The 23,301-nt window shown below is 35.7% G+C and overlaps 1 protein-coding gene across 1 annotated transcript in view; it reads right to left on the bottom strand.

Annotated features, from left to right (window-relative positions):
• LOC138697057 (uncharacterized) overlaps positions 1-23,278 on the bottom strand; it is a 52,296-nt gene extending 29,018 nt beyond the window's left edge. Inside the window, exons 1-12 of the mRNA XM_069822652.1 lie at positions 23,164-23,278; positions 22,977-23,016; positions 22,401-22,643; positions 20,297-20,422; positions 17,727-17,838; positions 13,121-13,309; positions 12,852-13,031; positions 12,595-12,767; positions 6,578-6,688; positions 6,361-6,422; positions 5,920-5,979; positions 4,465-4,710 (exon numbers count right to left, since the gene is read on the bottom strand). Coding sequence (XP_069678753.1) covers positions 4,465-4,710; positions 5,920-5,979; positions 6,361-6,422; positions 6,578-6,688; positions 12,595-12,767; positions 12,852-13,031; positions 13,121-13,309; positions 17,727-17,838; positions 20,297-20,422; positions 22,401-22,643; positions 22,977-23,016; positions 23,164-23,278 — 1,657 coding nt within the window. The remainder of the gene's footprint in view (positions 1-4,464; positions 4,711-5,919; positions 5,980-6,360; positions 6,423-6,577; positions 6,689-12,594; positions 12,768-12,851; positions 13,032-13,120; positions 13,310-17,726; positions 17,839-20,296; positions 20,423-22,400; positions 22,644-22,976; positions 23,017-23,163) is intronic.
• Positions 23,279-23,301: the final 23 nt, after the last annotated feature.

A 23,301-nucleotide genomic window follows, 5' to 3' on the forward strand; every position in this document is an offset into this window, starting at 1 on the left:
TTTTCTAAGTTCGGTGTTTTGTAAGTTTTTTGTGATTTTTTTTTATTTGGGCAATGCAATTTATGGGACATTATGGTTGTTTTTATTACGTATTGCGAGCATGTAACAATAGTCAGTACGGTAATTTTTAATATAAAGAGGTAGCAAAGTTTAAGATTAAGAGTCCTTTAAAGGACTACTAGAAACAAGATTATAATGCTGCAGTTGTGGTTCGAAGAATATGTGAAGTCGAAGGTGAAGGTGTTGTAGTGAGTGTATAGCACGATGGTTCCAGAATTTCAATACTGGAGAAGGGAACATTAAAGATTTACAACGTTCTAGAAGACCTAAGGTATGAAATGTTGAAAATACACGCAGACTTTCGGAAGAAAATCCACAAAAATGTACTCGTAGGTTGTCAGAAGAACTTAGTGCTTCAAAAGATACAATACATCACCGCATTAAGACGTTTAGTAAGTAATACAGGAGTTATAGAGCTGTACCTTATGAATTGACACCTGAATAAGCTCAATGCAGAGTGAATATCTGTCGTCAGCTTATTGCTTATTCTATGGATGATAGACGTATCAGGAGAACTGTCAAATGTGATACAAAATGGATATATTATCGCAACCCTAACACTTGAAAACAGTGGCTCGATCCCTGTCACTTCGTCAAAGTTGTCGTTAAAATTGGTTCAACCCCAAAGTAATGTTATATGTCTATCTGGAATATTGGAGGTGAGAATCATTGGGAGTTTGTTCCAAACAGATGTGTAGTCAATGCGGATATTTATTCTCAACAGCTAGAACGAACTCGAAGTTTTGAGAGAGACACATCCAGTGTTAGTGAATCAAAATAGAATTCTCTTGCAACAGGACAATGCGATATCCCATACCACTCGAACATGGAAAAAATCCACGAACTGGAAGAATCAAACTGCTACCATACAGTCCTGATCTTGTGCCTTCAGTTTACCATCTGTTACGATTCATGTCCCACTTCCCTTATGGAAGAAATTTCCAAAACTTGGAAGCTGTTGAAATGGGTATCACTGAATTCTTCACATCAAAAACCAGGAACTGGTACTGTCACGGGATAGCAAACTTCACTGAAAGGTGGTTCAGAACCATAGAATCTAATCATCTTTACTTTCAAGATTACATTAATTTATTGTCACAACACAATCCAACTAAAATTTTGCTTCAAAATCGACATTATCATGAGACAGTATTTGTATATACCAGATGTATAATAAAAGAAAAAATCATAACTTTCAAATACTAGTTCTAACAGAAGGTTAACTCCAGTGTAATGAACAGCTCTCAAATTTATAAAAGCAACAGATCTAGCTGGGCACAGAGCTATCTACCTCAGGAGAGGCATTAATCGCCATGTTGACTTCCCAGAGAAGGTGCTTTGTGTGCTACCACTACTGAAATTGAAGTTTTACCCATTGAATTAAATTTAATGGAGGAGGGCATTATGGCCCAGCACTGCAACCTTGTTCAGATCTATGGCGCTAGCCCTCTGGTGACGAATTCTCAAACCCAAACCGATCGACCACACTAAGGTTCTCTGGTCCAGGTTTCAAGCAGGCAACTCCACTCGTCCCTAGGCCAACCCACTCCATGCATCGCCGGCCGGTGTTTGGTGAATGCTATGGAATGATAATGAAATGGAGAAATGGTGATGGAATAATGTAAATGCTTAATTTGGGGAAAAACAGGAGAACCCCAGGAAAAAACCCAACTGCGACCTTGTCTAGCACAAGTGTCACTATGGATTTTTCAATGAAAAAATCTCAGACCTGACCAGGAATCGAACCCGGGCCGCCTGCGTGACAGTCTGAAGGTCTGACCATTCAGCCACTGCAGAGGTTAAGTTTTACCCATGCACAACGTTATTCCATTACCAGTACAATATTGGTGCAAGGGCAGATGTTCCGACTTATGTTCTTTATGAAATGGGACAAGCAACTCAGGGAAATGGGAAGTTTATTACCAATGACTGATAAACGTGCCAACAGTAAAGTGTCTCAGGAAAACTGTGAATGGATTCGACAGGCATTTCAGAAAAGCCCAAGAAAATCTATGTGAAAGACTAATGTGCAACAGGTGAGGTAACTTTCCACGTGTTTGGAAAAGTAAATAGAAGTTAACTGCTGCACCTGGGGATCCGAATTCTGAATACTGTGAATAAACACGAACAGAATTCTCCTAAATGAAATGTTTGGTGTGAATCATGGAGGACAAAATCAGCAATCCCTTTTTTCGTGGAGGTCACAGTACAAAGTGTAACACAGCTTGTAATGTTACAGCAATATGCTGTGCCTCAGCTTAAAAGAATAATTTTCCGGCAACATGGAGCTCCTCCTCACTTTGCCAACGAAATGTGCACATTCTTGGAAGACCACTTCACCACATGATGGATTTGGAGAAATCAACGTTCATTGCATGGTCCCTCCAGATCATTAGACTTAACTCCAGCCGAATTTTTTCTGTGGAGTTTGTTAAGAACCAATTGTATGCTACACCAGCAAGTGATCTGGAAGACTTGCGCAACAGGATCTATGCTGCAGTCAACGTGACACAACAAATACTTCTCAACACATAAGGTGAAGTAGAATACCAGTTGGACAATTGCAGTGCCATCAATGAAAGCCATATTGAAGTTTATTAGAAATGGGGGAGGGGGAACTTTCTGAATTTTTGTACCTGAAAAAATATGTGTCGCCAATAAGTCTTTAAGTTCAGAATGTACAATAACATCATTGTATAGAGCAAATAAGATCATTGTATAGAGCACATCTAGGTCAGAAAGCATGGGTAGACATAATGGCTCGGTTAGAAAAGCAAATGTACTATGGTAGGAACGATCATGATTTTAAAATCAAATGTAGGAAACAGAAAACGGATGTAGGTAAATTCTCATTTTTAAATAGAACTATAAATGATTGGAATGACCTATCTGCAGCGGTCTTTGAGGGCTGTCCTTCCTTAAGGAGATTCAAGAATAATTTAAAAAGTTGTGTATAAAGTGCAAATTAAAATTAAGGTGACATTTAACATTTAATTTTTTAAGGTGACATGTATTTATTTAGCCTGACGAGTTACTTCCTTGGTTTGAATTGTAAATTATTTAAAAATAGCGTGTAAGAGGGCCTTAGACTAGAAATGTTTAGTTTAAATGTAGTTCTGTTTATAAGTATGCATAAGGGTGTAATTATTTGACTTATTTGAACTGTTGTATCAGTGAAGCCAGGTGAGTCAATGAAGTTATAGTTTTACAGTGCAGTGAATAGTTCCGATCAGTGATAATTTATAGCGTCAATGAAATGTGTTCTATAATGTCAGTGAAATGTGTTATAGAGTGTCAGTGAAATGTGTGCTAAAGTGTCAGTGAAATGCGTCACAGTGCCACTACAGTGAGTGAGATAAGAATAAAGTGAAAGACTATTGAAACTTATGTAGGGCCTATACATAATTATGTAGGTTGTAATGTAAAATTAGGTATTTTATTTATGTTTTATTATTATTATTGCGTTAAATTATATTGTGTATTCTTATTGTATTGTGTATAAAATTGTATAGTGTATTGTAAATTTATTGTGTATTGCTTATCATTTTATTGTGTATTGTTTATATTGTGTATACCACTGCCACCGGGTGCTTGCCCACTTGCAGTGTAAATAAATACATACATACAATAATTCATTTCTTTAAATATCTTAGCAGAACATACTGAATATATTATTTGAGAATGCAAAGAAAGTAAATGGACATTTTAGTTGAAGCATACAAAATAAAACATTTGGAAATTTCACACAAGGATTTTGAACGTTATGAGACTGAAGGAATTTCGTTTCTGATTGCTTTAGTGTACATTAATGAGATATGGGTCCAGCACTGAAAATCAAAGAATAAACAACAGAGTTTAGCATGGAAACATCCGTCATCATCAACATCAATTACATTTAAGGCTCAGCCTTATGCAGGGATGTTATTGACAATATTTTTGGAATATGCGACGTCCAATATTGGTTCACTTCATACCTTATGATGGAAGAGTAAATAGTGAAAGCTACTATAAACTAGTGAGGGAAGTGAAGTAGAAAATTAGGTCCAAGAAGTGTGAGAAACTATTTTACTATGCCGTCTGATGTCACACAACTGACGAAACAAGCCAGTTTTCAGTAAGGTATCTTATTTTTCAGCTCTTGAACTACCCACCTTATAATTGTGACTGAGCGCCAATTGTCTTTATTCATATGAATGCATTTAGGTGATGCAAGAAAGTGAAAAAAATCTTTTAGAATGGAATCCAGAAGTTCATTAAGCAGTGGACTATGTGCAGAGAAGTTAGAGCAATGTGTAGAAAAATTACATATATTTCAGTTCTGAAAGTTTTTAGGATTTGATTTTTTAAATATATATATATATATTTTGCTTATTCTGGTATAATCATCATAATTTTTGCACTCACCACCCCTTCCTCCAAAGCCACCAGACTTTGCCATCTCGGCCATCTCACACAGTTTTGGATTCACAACTTGGTTTGCTTCCCGCAAAACAGATATCAAGTCGTTAGCATGCTTCATGTTGTGGGGTGTGAAGAATGCATATGCTGTTCCAGTCTGATGACTACGGCCTGTACGTCCAATGCGATGTATATAATCTTCAGATGATGAAGGATAATCAAAGTTGATCACGAACTTCACATCTTCCACATCTGTAAGGAACAGCCCTCGGTACAATTGCAATGGTTAAATCCTGGTGTTAAATACTTCCAAATGTCACTATATCACTTCAGACATGCGGCACCCACCTTACAAGTAACTGCGATGCACAGCCAGCTTATAATACTATCTTTAATATAATTTGTTAGGGTTATCAGATAAGTCTCTTCTAAACATCTGGAAAGAGGCAGTAAGGCTTCCCACGACAGGAAACAGGCTCACACCCAAAAGGCCCGGGCGATTTTGGGGCGACCTACGTTCTCCAGGCTTCAAAGCAAGAGCCGGACGAACGGAACCAAATCAGAGGCAATGCCAGACATGCAATGCTTGTTGCACGTTTATTATTATCTCGCATGTGCCTCTGAAAAAGAGAAGAACCAGACTGATCAATTAACATGCACAGACATCAGATCAGGACTGCCAACTGCGTTTTTGCGGTGCCTCAAGTTTGTCATCCAAAGGCATCTTTTATGAAATTACAAAAGTAACAGTAATTTCCAAGATAAATAAAAAGTATCCAGCCCAGCAGCACTTGAAACACCGCTCTCACTTATTACACTGTCAATATGCTCAACAATCGAACAAGTAATTTAGAAATACCCTTTTGATAAAGAGAAACTGACAACTGTTCAATTCAACAAGTTTCAATCCTTTATGCCACATAACACTTCCACTGAACGTGATTGGGTTCATAGCACAAGTGACAGACTCATTAATAAACAGACACAAAATTTTCAGTATGACAGTTTTTTTTTGGAAAATCCAGGAGTAGGAATAAATTATTCGGAAAATAAGGTTTAAAAATTAGAATCTGGCTTAGTGGATGTTAATATGATGCATTATGCTAAAGGAAATACTTGCAACTCGCTCTATGCCAATTTTACTGAACTCCCCTCTCCATGCATTGTGCTTAAATGCCGTACTTGCCTATAACACTCAGTAAGCTTACACATCTGGGTTCCAAGAGCATAGCGGGATATCATTTCCTCCACTACCAACCTACTAAACTCAATGCAATAATGGAGAAGCAAATGATAATAAAAACAAAACTTTGTTCTTCCCTATGTTCAATTCTATAAGTATTTTCCATTTATAACAATTCGACTTAATAGTTAAAAAAATTTTGGACTTCAACTGATGAACCTGTCATGTGGGATACCTGCCAATTTCCATTAAATGTTACAATTATATCTAAAACTCACCCAAACCTCGGGCTGCCACATCAGTTGCAACCAAGATCGGTGCTCTGCCAGACCGGAATTCTATAATAACAAAATGAATACCGTACATTTCTCTTCTTGTTATTCTGTAATGTCAATGACATTAAGCAAATACAACGTACAAGAACCTACAACAACTCAAACAGAGTTGAGAGGCAGGACATATGAGAACACTTTAAATGGGTAGAAATGAAGAGAAGTTTTGGAAATTAAGATTAAAATGTTAGTTTGAATTTTTGGACCAACCACAGAGTCATTAACGCAAAATAAAATAAATAAAATATAAAGTCCTCACTTGAAATTGTTCATTAAGTTGCATTACAAGTATCATGCAAATTTCACGTGAATATCTGTAATAGTGCCAGAGTTTTGGATTTTGAAGAGTGAAAAATAGGTCCTGCCCCTTAAGTCTGTAATGTTTACCTTGTAACACATGATCACGTTCCTGCTGGGTCTTGTCTCCATGGATGCTCATTGCAGACCATCTGAAATAAAGTGCACCTGTCTTTGTAGTCTCTCTACTAATACTTTTATATTTTATTCTTAACACCATGTACTAACAACTTTATAAATATATCAACATAATTATTTCCTAATACTGAAAATATTTATAATTAGTAACAGTCTATAGTAAACATACCCATCACGACGAATGTTTCTAGTAATTTCATCAACCTTTCTTTTTGTCTCAACAAATATAATAGTTTTATTTTCTTTTTCAGATCCAATCTCCTGAAGTAAACGTCGAAGTCTGTAACATAAAATGAAGTTTATATATATATATATATATATATATATATATATATATATATATATATATATATATATATATATATATATATATATATAAAAAACCCAGCAGGATGCAAAAGCGAAAGTCAAAGGAATAAGTAAATTCAACCTTATAATATGTACATAAAGCCAGTTATCGAAATAATGTAGTGAAATTCTCAACACATCAGCAACAAAAAACTCAATAAAATAGAAAAAAAATTAAAAATCAGGCACTTAGGCTAATCACATATAGAGTTACCAGATTTGTTTTAGAAAAGAAAGGAAGATTTTCATAAAAAAATAAGGAAGATGTATCTGAAGTTCCCAGGGATTTGATAGTATATTGTTTAAGGTATAAGGTCATTACCATTCTTAACTCTATTTCAAACATTTAACATTATAAAATACGGCAAAAGTGTTCATACATAGGAAAATATGAAGCACTGATAACATTACTGTACTCATATTAACAAATGTTTTGACAGCCTGAAGTATATAATTATATATTTTTACGATTTATGCAAACATACATCATTTGATATATAAAAGTGTATGTATGTATGTTTGTTCTCTATACAAATCTACATGCTTTGGCCGATATTTACCTTAAAACCAGGAGAAAAACACAGGCTACCAGTACATTAAAATTACGCAAATGGACGTTAAATTATTTAAAACACTAAAAACTAAAAATAAATACAATCAAGCATGCATGTATAATATTAAAATGTCCTATTCTACAGTCAACTGTTACATTCAACATCGATTTTCATGGCACTGTGAGAAAAATAACACAAATTTAAATAACATTTTTGCTACATTATGAAAGGCAAAATCTAGAAAATCCATGCAGTAATTAACTAATACACAGTCCAGGACCATATTACGAGTTTTTCGAAACAGTTTTAGATAGTGAGCAGGTTGTGATTTATTCAACTGAATTCTTGAAGAATTCTTTCAAACCACAAGGAATGCCACAACATAATTTAATGCTTAATACTGAATCACAAATAATACTAATTATTGCGAAATATTGACCCACCAAAATTATGCACTGGAACAAGATTTGGTGTGAAAAAACTCACGCACAATGTAAGAGAAGTGAAAAACATTAACTGGAAAAACGATAGAAGATATTTTTATCTCACATATTCCTATGATACACACACCTTTCGATTTTAAGAAACTGCAATTTTCAGTGCTAAAAATTAATATGAAAATAAAGTTGAAGGGCAGTCGCTCAAGAAATTCCATGCTTTTCATATTGCCAACTGTGTAGCTTGCTCTCGAATGGGCATACCTAAATATTTGTATACGTATACATATATATATTTTTTTTCGTTTACAAAATAACAATCCAAACATTTCTGCGGCTCGACCAAGAGAAACTAGCATTGAACGCTTTGAGTGACTTGCTGTTGTTATCAACACACTTTTTAAATAATATAAGATAAAACATTTTATTCCAAATGGTATTGTTCGGTGCAAATTAAATACACGAAGTTAATTTTATGCCAACATTTGAAATTCAAGAACAGGCTTGTCATTTAATTACAAGCCTTATTACAGCTCTCAGATCTTACAAATATATTTTGTTTCAGGCGCTAGCCAATTGTCTGTTAGGTTTAATATAATACTTACTTACTTACTGGCTTTTAAGGAACCCGGAGGTTCATTGCCGCCCTCACATAAGCCCGCCATTGGTCCCTATCCTGAGCAAGATTAATCCATTCTCTATCATCATATCCCACCTCCCTCAAATCCATTTTAATATTTTCCTCCCATCTACGTCTCGGCCTTCCCAAAGGTCTTTTTCCCTCCGGCCTCCCAACTAACACTCTATATGCATTTCTGGATTCGCCCATACGTGCTACATGCCCTGCCCATCTCAAATGTCTGGATTTTATGTTCCTAATTATGTCAGGTGAAGAATACAATGCGTGCAGTTCTGTGTTGTGTAACTTTCTCCATTCTCCTGTAACTTCATCCCTCTTACCCCCAAATATTTTCCTAAGCACCTTATTCTCAAACACCCTTAACCTATGTTCCTCTCTCAAAGTGAGAGTCCAAGTTTCACAACCCATAAAGAACAACCAGTAATATAACTGTTTTATAAATTCTAACTTTCAGATTTTTCGACAGCAGACTGGATGATAAAAGCTTCTCAACCGAATAATAACAGGCATTTCCCATATTTATTCTGTGTTTAATTTCCTCCCGAATATCATTTATATTTGTTACTGTTGCTCCAAGATATTTGAACTTCTCCACCTCTTCAAAAGATAAATTTCCAATTTTTATATTTCCATTTCGTACAATATTCTGGTCACGAGACATAATCATATACTTCGTCTTTTCGGGATTTACTTCCAAACCTATCTCTTTACTTGCTTCCAGTAAAATTCCCGTGTTTTCCCTAATTGTTTGTGGATTTTCTCCTAACATATTCTCATCTGCATAGACAAGCAGCTGATGTAATCCGTTCAATTCCAAGCCCTGTCTGTTATCCTGGACTTTCATAATGGCATACTCTAGAGCAAAGTTAAAAAGTAAAGGTGATAGTGCATCTCCTTGCTTTAGCCCACAGTGAATTGGAAACGCATATGACGGAAACTGACCTATACGAACTCTGCTGTACGTTTCACTGAGACACATTTTAATTAATCGAACTAGTTTCTTGGGAATACCAAATTCAATAAGAATATCATATAAAACTTCTCTCTTAACCGAGTCATATGTCTTTTTGAAATCTATGAATAACTGATGCACTGTACCCTTATATTCCCATTTTTTCTCCATTATCTGTCGAATACAAAATATCTGGTCAATAGTTGATCTATTACGCCTAAAACCACACTGATGATCCCCAATAATTTCATCTACATATGGAGTTAATCTTCTCAAAAGAATATTGGACAAAATTTTGTACAACGTCAACAAAAGTGATATTCCTCGAAAGTTACTACAGTTAGTCTTCTTAAAGATAGGTACGATTATGGACTCCTTCCATTGTTCTGGTACAATTTCCTTTTCCCAAATAGCAAGTACAAGCTTATAAATTTCTTTAGATAATGCGATTCCACCCTCTTGTATTAATTCTGCTGGAATTTGATCGATACCTGGAGACTTATAATTTTTCAGATTTTCTATCGCAATTTCGACTTCAGAAAGTGTGGGTTCCGGTATAAATGGCTCAGCAGTTTGTATTTCAATTTCGTCCCGATCATTTCTATTTGGCCTATGTATATTTAGGAGTTGTCCAAAATAGCTTTTCCATCTGTTCAGGATTGAATGAGCGTTTGCAAGCAAGTCACCATCCTCATCCTTGATCACGTTTAACCTTGCCTGATATCCATTCTAGAATTCCTTTATGCCCTTATATAAATCTCTAATGTTTTTATTTTTACTATTTGTTTCTACCTCATTCAGTTTTTCCTTCAAGTAATCTCTCTTTTTATTCCTAAGCATACGATTTGCTTCCCGCCTTTTATTGAAATAATTATCTCTATTTGCCTCAACTGGATCCTGTAAGAATTTCAATTTTGCCTGTTTCCTTCTTTCTACTACCATGCAACAATCTTCATCAAACCACGGTTTCTTTTTCTTAGTTTCATAATAACCTATGCTCTGCTCAGCTGCAATTTTGATATTATCTCTGATATTTTCCCACATGCTATTAACATCTAACTTTTCCTCAACTTCGTCGGAACTTCCTAATATGTCAAACCTATTTGAAATTTCGACCTGATAATTTTGCTTAGATTCCTCGTCCTTTAATTTCGGAATACTGAATCTTCTAATATTAACTTGTTGCTCTACTCGCTTGGCTACTGATAGTCTTTCTCTTAGTAACAAAATTTGATAACACAATCTCAAGAGAAAAAATGGAACTCTCTGCATCAAAATCCACAGTTTATTCCCAACTTACCGCGAAAATCGTCTGTAGCTGCATTTAGATTGGCAACAGGCCATGATTGTTTGGCCAAACACCTGAATAGAACTGGAATATATCAGTCCCCTAACTGCCCAATGTGCAACTCAAACCAAGAAATGGATTCGGAACACCTCAAAATCTGTGCTTCAGTGGCTGGCCATGATAACATCTTGTCACATGACTTTACTGTCAAATGCCTGGCATTAGAAAACAACAACAACATTCATACTTTTAAACAGAATTTCGAAAACAATTCAAGAGCAAATTACTTACAACTTATTATAAGCTAATAATTCACTAAGTAATAACAAAGCTGTATTCGAAAATATAACAGATTTAATTCAATAATATTTGTTTGTAACAGTGCAGCGAAGTGCACGAGTATCATTATAAATAAATCTGTACATAGAGGCCTAACAGACTCCATGTTGAAAATAATATTGAAGAGGGAAAAAACGTAGATAACTCTCAAATTACGGAAGACTTATTTTAAGGTAAAAAAAGTAAGGATACGGGGAAAATGTAGGCCTACAATCTGGCAACTCTAATGCAGTTAAAACCACTCCTATTGACTCAATGAAACTCCTCATCCAGCAGAAACCAATAACATAGAATTTTGAAGAACAAACAGTAGTTCAAAATTAGAAACATTAATTAGACTACTTAACACAGATTGCTGGGGGAAATATAAAATTCTATCCTTCAGATTAAAAACACAGAAAAACTTCATTCAAAAAGTATGTACAGCTGTCAAAAGAAAAAGTGGCCGCTCTCCTGAAAGCAAAGTTCCTTTCGGGTATCTTCGCTACAATTCGGAGACAGGCAATGTTACATGTTGTTGGACCACGTTGCCTGATATCTACAGTTATAATTGAAGTATCCTGTGTGTTATCGATAGCATAATGGTAGCGTTCAGGCCTCTTACTCATGAGGTCCTGCATTCGACTACAACCACGTGCTTTTATGTTCTTTTTTGTTCTGTTTTTGAGAGAGACAAACTATACATATGTAACTGTAATATGTAACTAATCGGCGATGTATGCAATGGAGGCGGAAAGGAACTGGCTATCCTACCCCATTATCTCCAGGCTTAGTTGCCTCATAAGTGATGCCTTATTGGTGTCACTTATGAGGTTTAGACCGGACTTCGGGCAGTTGATTAAATGACAATTCGCTAAGAGAAGGTATATCCTAATACAAAATAAAATTACTCAACACTTCATCTCTATAAAATTTAACATTGAACATCAATACAGACAAAAATCCAAGGACAGAATGTAAGAATCAGTAAACACAGGTAATGGGAAAGTCTCCTCCAGAAAACAAAATCTAATCCCAGAAGAACCAAGAAAATCAGATGTTGCAGCTTCGCACATGCTAATTGGCTATGTCTGGCTGACAAAGTATCTACATAGGATTGGCATTCTAGTCACTAAATTGCGGCAAGGATGTATACATGGACAAAGACCATCAAGCTGTCTGCGAGACCCAGCAAATCAAGACATCATCGAAAAGATATTGGACTGCAAGATGGCAAATGGCTTCATTGCCAACTAGCTGAGCACTGGAAAACAACAACTTCTGTACACAAATATATCTTCTTTATCTTCCACAAAGTGAAGAAGTTACAGTAACATTTACATAATGTTGTTGTTGTTGTTTTCTAATGCCAGGCATTTGACAATGAAGTCATTTGACCTCTTGCACTCCAATATTTTTCAAAGATATTATCATGACCAGCCACTGAAGCACAGATTTTGAGATGTTCCGAATCCATTTCTTGGTTTGAGTTGCACAATGGACAGTTATGTTGGTCTTTTAACATTACCCAAATTTACGATGAATTAGTTTCAAACTTAATAATTGACCGAATCCATAATTAAAGACTGAAGAAATTTTGTAACAATTATAATTAAGTGATCTAGAATTGTAGTTGTATATAATCTTACTTCATCTCCTTTTCGTGTTCTTGGCACACATCCACTATTTGCAAGATATTGTGATTGGCCGCAAGGGTCAAAGAGCCAATATTCAGTTGAACATAATCTGTTAGAAAATCTTCAGCAAGACTCTGCACCTCTTTTGGCCATGTTGCTGACCACATCAGAACTTGGCGATCAGGCTGAAAAGTATAACAAAATGATTATTAGTAAAACTGTAATGTTCAATTACAAAACATATAAAATCATACACTGCACAGACTTACCCGAATCTGTTCAATAATTTTTCGTATCTGAGGCTCAAAACCCATGTCCAGCATTCTGTCTGCTTCATCAAGAACTAGATAAGTGCAACGTTTCAGATTGGTAGTTCCTCGCTCTAAGAAATCAATCAATCGACCAGGAGTAGCAATGCATATTTCTACACCGCGTTCTAAATCTCGTGTCTTCAAAGAAAAAACAAAATATATTTTTAAAACACAAAAATGTATAATTTCAAAATCAGTGTAATCACAAAAACAAAATGAGGGCTAACCTGAGGTCCTTTTGGAGCTCCACCAAAGACACACGTGTTCCTCACAGATGAAGACGCCCCAAAGTCAGTTGCAACTTGCTGTATTTGCTGGGCAAGTTCTCTAGTTGGAGCAAGAATCAGTGCGATTGGCCCATCCCCATTAGCTAGAGGAGGTTGATTGTTGATGTGCACGATTGCAGGCAGAATGTACTGTAGAGCAATTAAATTCAAACCACAAAATGTATTCTAATTTATCATTTAACATTATAGTGTCTCAAAGTTAACTTATAGTTCAAAATGGTTTTCCCACGCAATAGAGCTACTAAAAGCACAAAACAGAAGTTACCAAGTCATTCACTCCATTAATAACACCTATATAACAAATTGAAGCAAAAAAAATGGTGCAACAACTCATAAAAATGCCTCCTACTGTACAATTTCCACAATCTTTTATTCATCAGGGTGGTTTGCTTCATATGTCCTATATTTTGTACAACAATTTGACTGGTTTTGATTAATTGCCTCAGTTTTCTGAAAATGTAAAATGTACGGTATTTGTTTAACATTTTTTTATCTATCATTCTATAATCATAATTATGATAATTCAAATTATCTCTGTCAGTAGATTTTCAATCTCGTCATTCAGAAAGGCGACATGTGTCACCTAGCCTCCTATAAAATTCAGTATGTATAGATGTTGTATTATATCTCTGCTGATGACTGGTCATTGAATTTTAAGTGACTTATCTTGATCGTGGATGTTAGGGTATTAAAAACAAAATAAAAGACATCTGGTTGCCTTCATTTCAATGCTCTGGTCTCTGCTTGCCTGAGTGTTTTTTTTTTAATTTTTCATTTTAGTAGGTTATTTTACGACGCTTTATCAACATCTTAGGTTATTTAGCATCTGAATGAGATGAAAGTGATAATGCCGGTGAAATGAGTCCGGGGTCCAATACCGAAAGTTACCCAGCATTTGTCATATTGGGTTGAGGGAAAAACCCGAAAAAAACTCAATGAGGTAACTTGCCCCAACCAGGAATCAAACCTGAACCACCTGGTTTCGCGTCCAGACACGCTAACCTTTACTCCACAGGTGTGAATGTGCCTGAGTGTAAGCTGAATGTTTAGACATACTTTTCCTCACAGGTTAGTACAACCTTTTGCTATCTGTTTTCCTCTCCGTAAACTGTGACATGGCACAGAGGCAAAGATATAATATAAAATCAGTACAGGGTCTTTAGGGGGAATAAGAGGTGGCCAGAGCGTGGTGCTGCCCTATTATCTCTTTCTAGTGCTTAGGTCTAGAAAGCATGGCAGTTCTGCCAAAGGTCTTTCAACCTCCTATATCAATAGCGCCTGGATATTTGGTAAAATTTCTTTTCTTAGCAGTTACCGATACATGTACAATAGACTCACAAGGTCATAAACAATCCCAATATTCTTACAACTTGTGTAAAACTTTTATACATGCTGATATAACTTCAGACTTAAAAAATTAAATTCCATTAAGGATATCTCTTTTAAAAGAATAAACAGATAATGCGGTATTTTGCAAGAAAAAATATGACATTTTCCTACCAGAAAATGCGAGAATTAAAGACCCCACTGTTAAGAATTGGTGAGGCAATGAAAGTGTACAAAAAATGGAATAAAACTCGAGAAAGAAACTAGCTGAAATAAGAGAGATCGAAGAGGATATCTTTTTACACTAAAAGCTTAGAAATGTTCTTTCAGAAATTTTAAATAATAAGAAACAACTCAAAATTAAAAAAAAAAAAAGTGTGGCTGAACACAACCGTGAGTTTTACATGAATACGTATCGACAGATCTAGACAAGATCTTTCATTTGGCACCAAAATCAGAGTGCTAGCACATCAGATTCACGAGATATGATATAAGCCTACTGCCCGGAAATTTTCATACATGCTGAAAATAGCCTTCAGTGATCATGGGGTTCTACCAAGTTTATGCTCGCATCATAGTAATACACCCGATCGAATGAGACCACATTTATTTCAATCGTGTTATTAGTGACGAAGTTATGCTGTCCATCCTGGTACCCCATATATTGGTCTAATTTTAAAGACGTATTCACGTCAAAAAGAAAAGAAGTGTGGAACTTGTGAGATAATTCAAAATGCATTCACAAATCGATATTTAATAATGTTGCCACACATTTCTCCGAGAAATTCTGAAATATCCTCTTCCAAAATTTCCTCCTCACAGAGATAGGCAATTAGTATAAACATGAAACAAGACATATTTAACGACGTCTTCACTGTAATGTGAGTAATAAGATCAAGATGCATTTCAAAATACAACAGTGCTAGCAGTAATATTTGACGAAATTAAGATCATGTTACATTTTTTTTTTTTTCGTTGTTGGTAAATCTACAGCATCTATTAGATGCTTTATGGTTGTCCTAACAGATGGAGTTACTTGTCAACAATGTGACGCTGAAACGTGTGTTCAGGTTACTGCCCAGCGACAGTCCTGATGTATTTTTTATATTTGTGATGATTGGTTAATTAATATTAACCTGGCACACTCACATTCATACAAATTTCACACTCTAGACACTCAGGGAATTCCTCTTCTTCAAGAAAAATTCACCGAGAACCGAGCCCGGGAATCAAACCCGGGACCTCCTGATCTGGAAGCCAGCATGCTGACCAACAGACCAGAGGCAGTCAAATCATGTTACATGAATACAAATAAAATAACAATAAGGTTGTCAGACTGCATTCAATGCAAACTGTAGTTTGACAACTAAAAATAATCAATGAATATAAATTTCGCTAAAAAAGACATACACTAGGTCTATGTCCCTTGCTTCGAGCAACTATGGGACAAAGCCAGTGCTGAGTAACTGATTTTGGCAGTTGATTGGAAAATAGTTTTATTTTTAAGAACTTTGTCGTAAAGATTAGTATTTTTACTGGGCCAAAAATATAGCATATATGGAATAAAAATTAGTATACCATTGAGCTCACTGGAGCCAAATTATTTTAAAAAGTATCACGAAATGGCGTTCCTGCGCTCATAATTTACCCATATTCGTTTCCTGTGTTTCTTGAAATAATATTTATGTACCACAATCATTTTCATTTTTTTATTTACTTAAACAATGATGCACAAGCGATTGAGTTGGCTCAGAAGGTAGTAGAATTTGAGACTCGCATTCGAGAAGTCACGGGTTCAAACTCTGTGACCGATCAATCTGACTGAGGTTTTTCATGGTTTCTCTTAGTCATAAAGGCAAATGCCAGGTTGGAAATTTACATGTCATGATTCATCACCACCTCAATTACCAATACGATAAACACGAATCAAAATCTATAATCAGTTACATGAACACAAGCCATCTATAACACACTATAGAAACAGGAACTCAACAAGAGTAAAAATGGCCTACTGGTACACCTACACATTCTAAACATGCGACATAACAACAGATGTTAAAGCGTGTATAAATAAACTTAACAAAGAAAAAAAAGATGCACAGTGAAGTCAACATAAAAAATTATCTTCGTACACAATCCACTCTATATTGACATTAATTTGGAGTGATTTATTAAAGTATGCATTCAAGACTAATTTAGAAGAATGTTAAAAGAATTATCCTTGCACCAAAAACGGATGTTCTCTGAACCAAATGATCCTATTTTAATTATTTGCATATACCTAATAACAATTAAGAACATGTTAAAGGAATATCCTTGGACCAAGTGAGTGCTCTCTGGATCAAAATGATCGTATTTTAATTATTTAAATACAATTTCAATTAAATAACATTAAACGATTTATCCTTCTATCGAACACGGATGTTCCTTGGACCAAATGTCCTATTTTAATTATGTAATTACTTTATATTTATTTCTAATAAGTGCAGCAAAGTGCATGGGTATGGCTAGTTATATAATAATATAAAACAATTAAATAAACCATGTGAATCTGTTAAAATTAGTATTATGCTCCAATCGAATGCAATGAATAATTAGAATAGCGATGTGATTAGCTATTAGAAAAATATTTGATAAAATTAGGAGAAGTAACTGTTTACTACTAAATGGCGATATAAATGGTCGATTAATAAACTAGAGAGTTATTAATAAAACGAATATACATGGTGAAGAAAAATATAACAAATTATGGTAGTAAGCCATTAGATTTTTTCTCATTTAATAATTTCAGAATATTGAATATTTATTTTAAACATGAAACTGAAACTTATCTGAGAAGCCAGAGGATACAAATCAATTTATTGACAAATATTTCATTTCACACGCTTCTCTTTCCTCTTCAGTTGTGATATGAACATTTAAATATAATTCCAAGTTGGAAAACTTTCGTGCATCATAGAGCAACAGCGTTTCGATTGGTCAAACCCAGATGAGGCAACCTTCTAGTGTTGAGAGGCCTCAAGCTTTACCTATCTCGCTCCTGTACACCTTAATGGCGGGTATAGGACACTTACTTTAATTCTAATTATCTATGAAAGATAACATGCATGATCTTGTAACTAGTATCTCATTTGACAACTTTTTGCTAATATTAAGATGATAAATTTATGTTTTGTTAAAACATAGCAAGAACGATTGTTAATATAACAAATTCACTCACAGCAAGAGTTTTACCAGATCCAGTCTGTGCAATTCCAACCATGTCCTTTCCACTCAAAGCAATAGGCCAGCCTTGTGCTTGAATAGCTGTGGGTGCAGAGAAACCCTGTTTCCTGAAATCAAGAAATGATTGACATTCACCAGTCTGCATTAGTTTTGCATATCAACAGCTGATACAATAGTAAATGAAGTGCAACTTTAATTATTGCCATTTTTACTAATCGTGTTCACTGTTTAATGCCATTAAATTCGATTATGGCTAAATCTATTGGCAGAAGTGACGGTTCTCAGTCACGTTTATTGCACATTAATTTCACTGCTTGCAATCACAGTAATGTAACTCTCTTGTTCGGTTACGAGATTTTTGTTTCTGTACAGTGAGGGACATAAATTGTTGAGTGGCTCGAGTATTTTCTAAGTCAAAGGATGCCACACTGTGCATGCTCCGGGCCAAAAGCCTGGTTCATACCATGTTTCGTTGTTAGTTGAAGAGAATAATGTTGTGAATCCAGCAATATCGGCGAAAAACAACCCAACTGATTTTATGCCCTTAGAACAAGCATTTCTTATTACCAAATTCAGTTAATACATATAACAGTGTACATATTTCCCCTTCTCTTAATCCTCCAAGCTGAATAAAGGGTGCGCAAAATGTGTCTGTTTTTTATGGCTCACATTGCATGTGTCTATTTTTTATGACCACTCATTCTGTTTCTGGATTGAAATGTTATATGTAGAGTCAATCTATGCAGCAATGTTAACAGTCCCAAACATTTTTAATTTACAGGCATTTTCTAAGTGAAGTGAACTTTCCTCGTGTTTTTTAACTTGTTCACATGTCTGAGATCCTTACAACTTGCTGTCGTCCACAGTTCTTCACGACCAACTAACAAACAATAAAAACAAACTAGACTTTTTCTTTACTCACAGTTAACCATGTGCTACAGAAAGTTCTCTTTTTCTTGCCATCTTGTTGCATACATGTAAATTCATTGGGTTGTTTGTTTGTTTGTTTAGTCAACTGTCTGAAGACAGGTCTGAACTTTACAAGTGATACCAATAAGGCACCACTTATGAGGCAACTAGGCCAGGAGATAATGGGGTAGTTCCTTTTCCCCTCCATTGCATACATTGCTGATTAGCTACATGTTACACTTATCAGACTGCAGATGTATACAAACAATTGTTCTTCCTCTGACACATATCGTCAAGTGAGATGTACTGCCTGATAATAGATGTACATATCAGCCAGAACTTCAATCAGAGGAATTCATTGGGTTAATAAAAAATTGGAGATTCATCCTTCGAAGAGATGGAAAAATTCAAATATCTTGGAGCAACAGTAACAAATATAAATGACACTCGGGAGGAAATTAAACGCAGAATAAATATGGGAAATGCGTGTTATTATTCGGTTGAGAAGCTCTTATCATCCAGTCTGCTGTCCAAAAATCTGAAAGTTAGAATTTATAAAACAGTTATATTACCGGTTCTTCTGTATGGTTGTGAAACTTGGACTCTCACTTTGAGAGAGGAACATAGGTTAAGGGTGTTTGAGAATAAGGTGCTTAGGAAAATATTTGGGGCTAAGAGGGATGAAGTTACAGGAGAATGGAGAAAGTTACACAACGCAGAACTGCACGCATTGTATTCTTCACCTGACATAATTAGGAACATTAAATCCAGACGTTGGAGATGGGCAGGGCATGTAGCATGTATGGGCGAATCCAGAAATGCATATAGAGTGTTAGTTGGGAGACCGGAGGGAAAAAGACCTTTAGGGAGGCCGAGACGTAGATGGGAGGATAATATTAAAATAGATTTGAGGGGGGTGGGATATGATGATAGAGACTGGATTAATCTTGCACAGGATAGGGACCGATGGCGGGCTTATGTGAGGGCGGCAATGAACCTTCGGGTTCCTTAAAAGCCATTTGTAAGTAAGTAATAACTGGTTAATTTCAAGCTTATCTTCTATCTTTAACGTAGGAAAGGGAGTTTTTAATAAATAATCCACTTCGTTCATTTTTAAAATCACTTAGTACTGTTTAAAGCACACACTCGCATCATGCTGAGGAAGGCAGAAAGAGTAAGGATGGAAGAAGATGGAAGAGAAGGAAAGGAAATACAAGTAGGCACTTAGATAGCCCCAACAATGTTACACATATCTTACCCTGGTGTGTCTGCATGCTCTGCATGAGTGAAGGTATACTGGCCACCAAAATCACTTAGAAAGTGAGGCTGAATTCTATACTATGTAAGGATATTTTAGAGTTCAGCTTCAGTATCACGTTGGAAGTAATAATTACGAACAAATAAATTATGAAATAAAGTTATAAACAAATGTCTACAGGTTAGCCTATCTGACCCCACTGGTCCTTAATGACGATCTGCCCCTACATATAATTGGCTTTAAATAAGTTGATTCTTTAACAATAATATATTGTACATAAGAAGATTGTAGGTTAAATTTTATCGAAAATTAACAGAATTCAAACCACAGAAAATAAATTTTATCAACAAAAGAAATTTTCACAACGTATAATGACTTAATGGGGAATTTTTTCTCACCTGATGCCATCCAAAACATAACCAGGAAAATTACCCTCTTCAAAATACTGAATGGGGTATGGAATGTTGTTTCCTTTCACAGTCACCTCCATGCTCGATCTGTAGTCCGCCACTTCTTGCATGGATCTATAATAGAAGCCAACAAAATATGTTCCGCTACTTTTTCTTTCTTCACTTTCATAAACCATTCGAGACTAAATTTATACCAGAGATTGCTCTAATAACTTGAATCAATGAAATTTATCATTAGAGAAAAGTGCTTTACGACTGATTAAGTTTAACAAAACCTAAAAATATGTAATAATGTTAATTAAACACCATTCATTTGGATTTATAATGCACCACTGATACAGACTAGGAAAAGCACAGGACTGTAAGAAAAAAATGGCAATGAACTTGAATGATATTAAGTTGACGATCATATGAAACTGTCAGTTACATTTTAAGGGCATTTGATATTGAAATTGTGAAAATTAGGCCTTAATGCGCTTGAAAAGTTAAACTCTGATTTCGATTTATATCAGGCTCTTAAATATAAGTATTTTCTCATTTTTTACTCAGATTGCTATATTCTGAAGTTATTACAAAAATGGAATATGTTAAATGGACGGTAATTCTTTACTTAATGTCTATCTCAAACCATAGAAACTACATATCACTAGACGATATGAAAGATAGAACAGAATAGGGGCATTTCTGATTTCTTTCAGAAATCTCTCACAATCTGTCAGTGATCCAATTCTGAGTCCCTTTGGTGAGCTGTTTGTTCGAATTGTTATTTTACTGATGTACCAAATGCATACATTATTTTATTTTTCCACACTCACGGATGTAGAGCAGATTCGGCAGTGCACACATGTGAGTATGGAAAGATAAAATGTATGCACAGTAGGCCTATATTAATTTCTGGAGAGATTGAATTTTAGCTGACATAAACCTATTAAATTATTCTTGCATTACTCTTGCATAATATGACAGCTACTTAACTTCACAGATTGACAATAGTCACTAATTGCTACAGTGAAGTCAACTACAACGGCTATAATATGCTATTCTTGAGAAGTCACAGAATCAAATGGCCCAGTACTTGTCCTTAATCCTGGGAGTGACAGCTCAGAGGACCAAGGCCAACCAGCTGACTATTCAACTTGCGTCCACACTGCCTCAGCAGAAGTGAACTATCATCAACTGGTACATGGGTATCGTGTGGTTACCACAATGATTCCCCATGCAGAACTGGATTTCACTATCGTAGCTCCCCAAATTCATCACAATATTGACTGGGCACTGGTCGCGTACAATGGCCAAAATTTCATGAGAAAATGTCTTCCCTCTTAAAGACCTGAACCAGCATTCACTTTGTAATGAAAGTCCAAGCATGACGCCTTAGACCACGATGTTAGAACACAGGACAGCCTAGTACATATACACGTGTAAATACATTAACTAGTTTTTAAGGCTACACGTCTGACTGTGAAACGAGCGGATCTGGGTTCAAATCCTGGTTGTTGTTTTTTCCGGAGTTTCCCTCAATCAATTGAAGCAGAACTGCTGGGTAACTTTTGGCGTTGGACCTTGGATTCATTTCGCAATCATTAATAAATTCATATAGCATCATCATCCATACAGTAGCCTGGGTTAAGTTCATGGTTTGGCATGCTGTATTTTACAAGAGCGCAGCCGTTTGGCGGGCGCGCTTCCGTACAGGGGCAGTGGCATTTCCTCTAAGGTTAAAGCCCAGTTTAGGTGTGTGTATATTAATCGAAAATTAGAGGCTAGAAAATATTGAGAACAGAACGCATGTTTATATGACATTTTTTCGATTAACACACACACACACACACACACACACACACACACACACACACACACACACACCTAAACTGAACTCTAACCTTAGAGGAAATGCCACTGCCCCTGTACGGAAGCGCGACCTGTTTGGCTACCCAATCATTCACAGAATAGGAGTGATAAGCCTTCGGTACCTCCTCCGTACAAGAGAGAGAGAGAGAGAGAGAGAGAGAGAGAGAGAGAAAGACTAATATATCAACAACAAAATCTAGTTCCCTCCACCGCAATATTTTCTACTGAAAATATTACACACCTGTTGGACACACTTGGATGTGGAATGTAGAAATTTTTTGAAAATGGCTTAAGAGAGCCAAGATCCCAACGTGGCTTACGAAGTTGTCCCCCTGGTTGTCGTCCTTTCAAACTACCTCCTCCACCACCGCCTCCACCTCCACCTCCGCCTCCGCCACCAAATCCACCTCCTCCACCAAACCTTCCCCGTCTGTCATCCCGAAAGCTGCCTCTGCGATCTCGATTTTGATCACGATCACGGAACCTGAAAATAATCATAAAATTTTATCATTTAGTATCGTAAACACTGCTAACACATTTTAGTGCATAACGAGCATAGATGTTGCAGTCTGTTGCATTTCACCGAGTCTTTGAAATATTTATATTATGGTTTTAATTAATAAACGGAAAATGTTGCATTTCCTCTAGTGAAATCTATACGTACTAACGTTCTTGCAAAATGGTAGTTTGTTGAAATTCGTAATTATATTTTCAAATAATATAACACTACAAATTAATTAATGTGCAATTAAACATAATTAGTAAAATAATATGTAACACTTGCAACGTTTATTCTAAAACGTAAACTCATACTTACATTTTATGTGCAGAGTATTTCACAATGAGGAGCCGGGGTTCTGTAAGTCAAGGCAAATGGATGGGATCAATATACACGCATAAGATATATGCCAACTCTGTTTGTTTGACAGTTTATGTTTCAAAAACAATTAAACGGTGTTTTGTTTCATCACAGTATCAATATTTAAAGTATTTTACATGCATACTTCTTGTACAAATACGCCGGCACAACCCAATGTCAGCAGCCTGCCGTCCGGAGATCGAGATGTAATGGCGAAAGGCTGCAAAAGAAAAGAATGTACAGAAAAAAAAAAACAGCATATAGCAGAAAACTGTGAAAATTG

Source organism: Periplaneta americana, chromosome 3 (genome assembly GCF_040183065.1).
Source record: "Periplaneta americana isolate PAMFEO1 chromosome 3, P.americana_PAMFEO1_priV1, whole genome shotgun sequence".
Taxonomy (NCBI): domain Eukaryota; kingdom Metazoa; phylum Arthropoda; class Insecta; order Blattodea; family Blattidae; genus Periplaneta; species Periplaneta americana.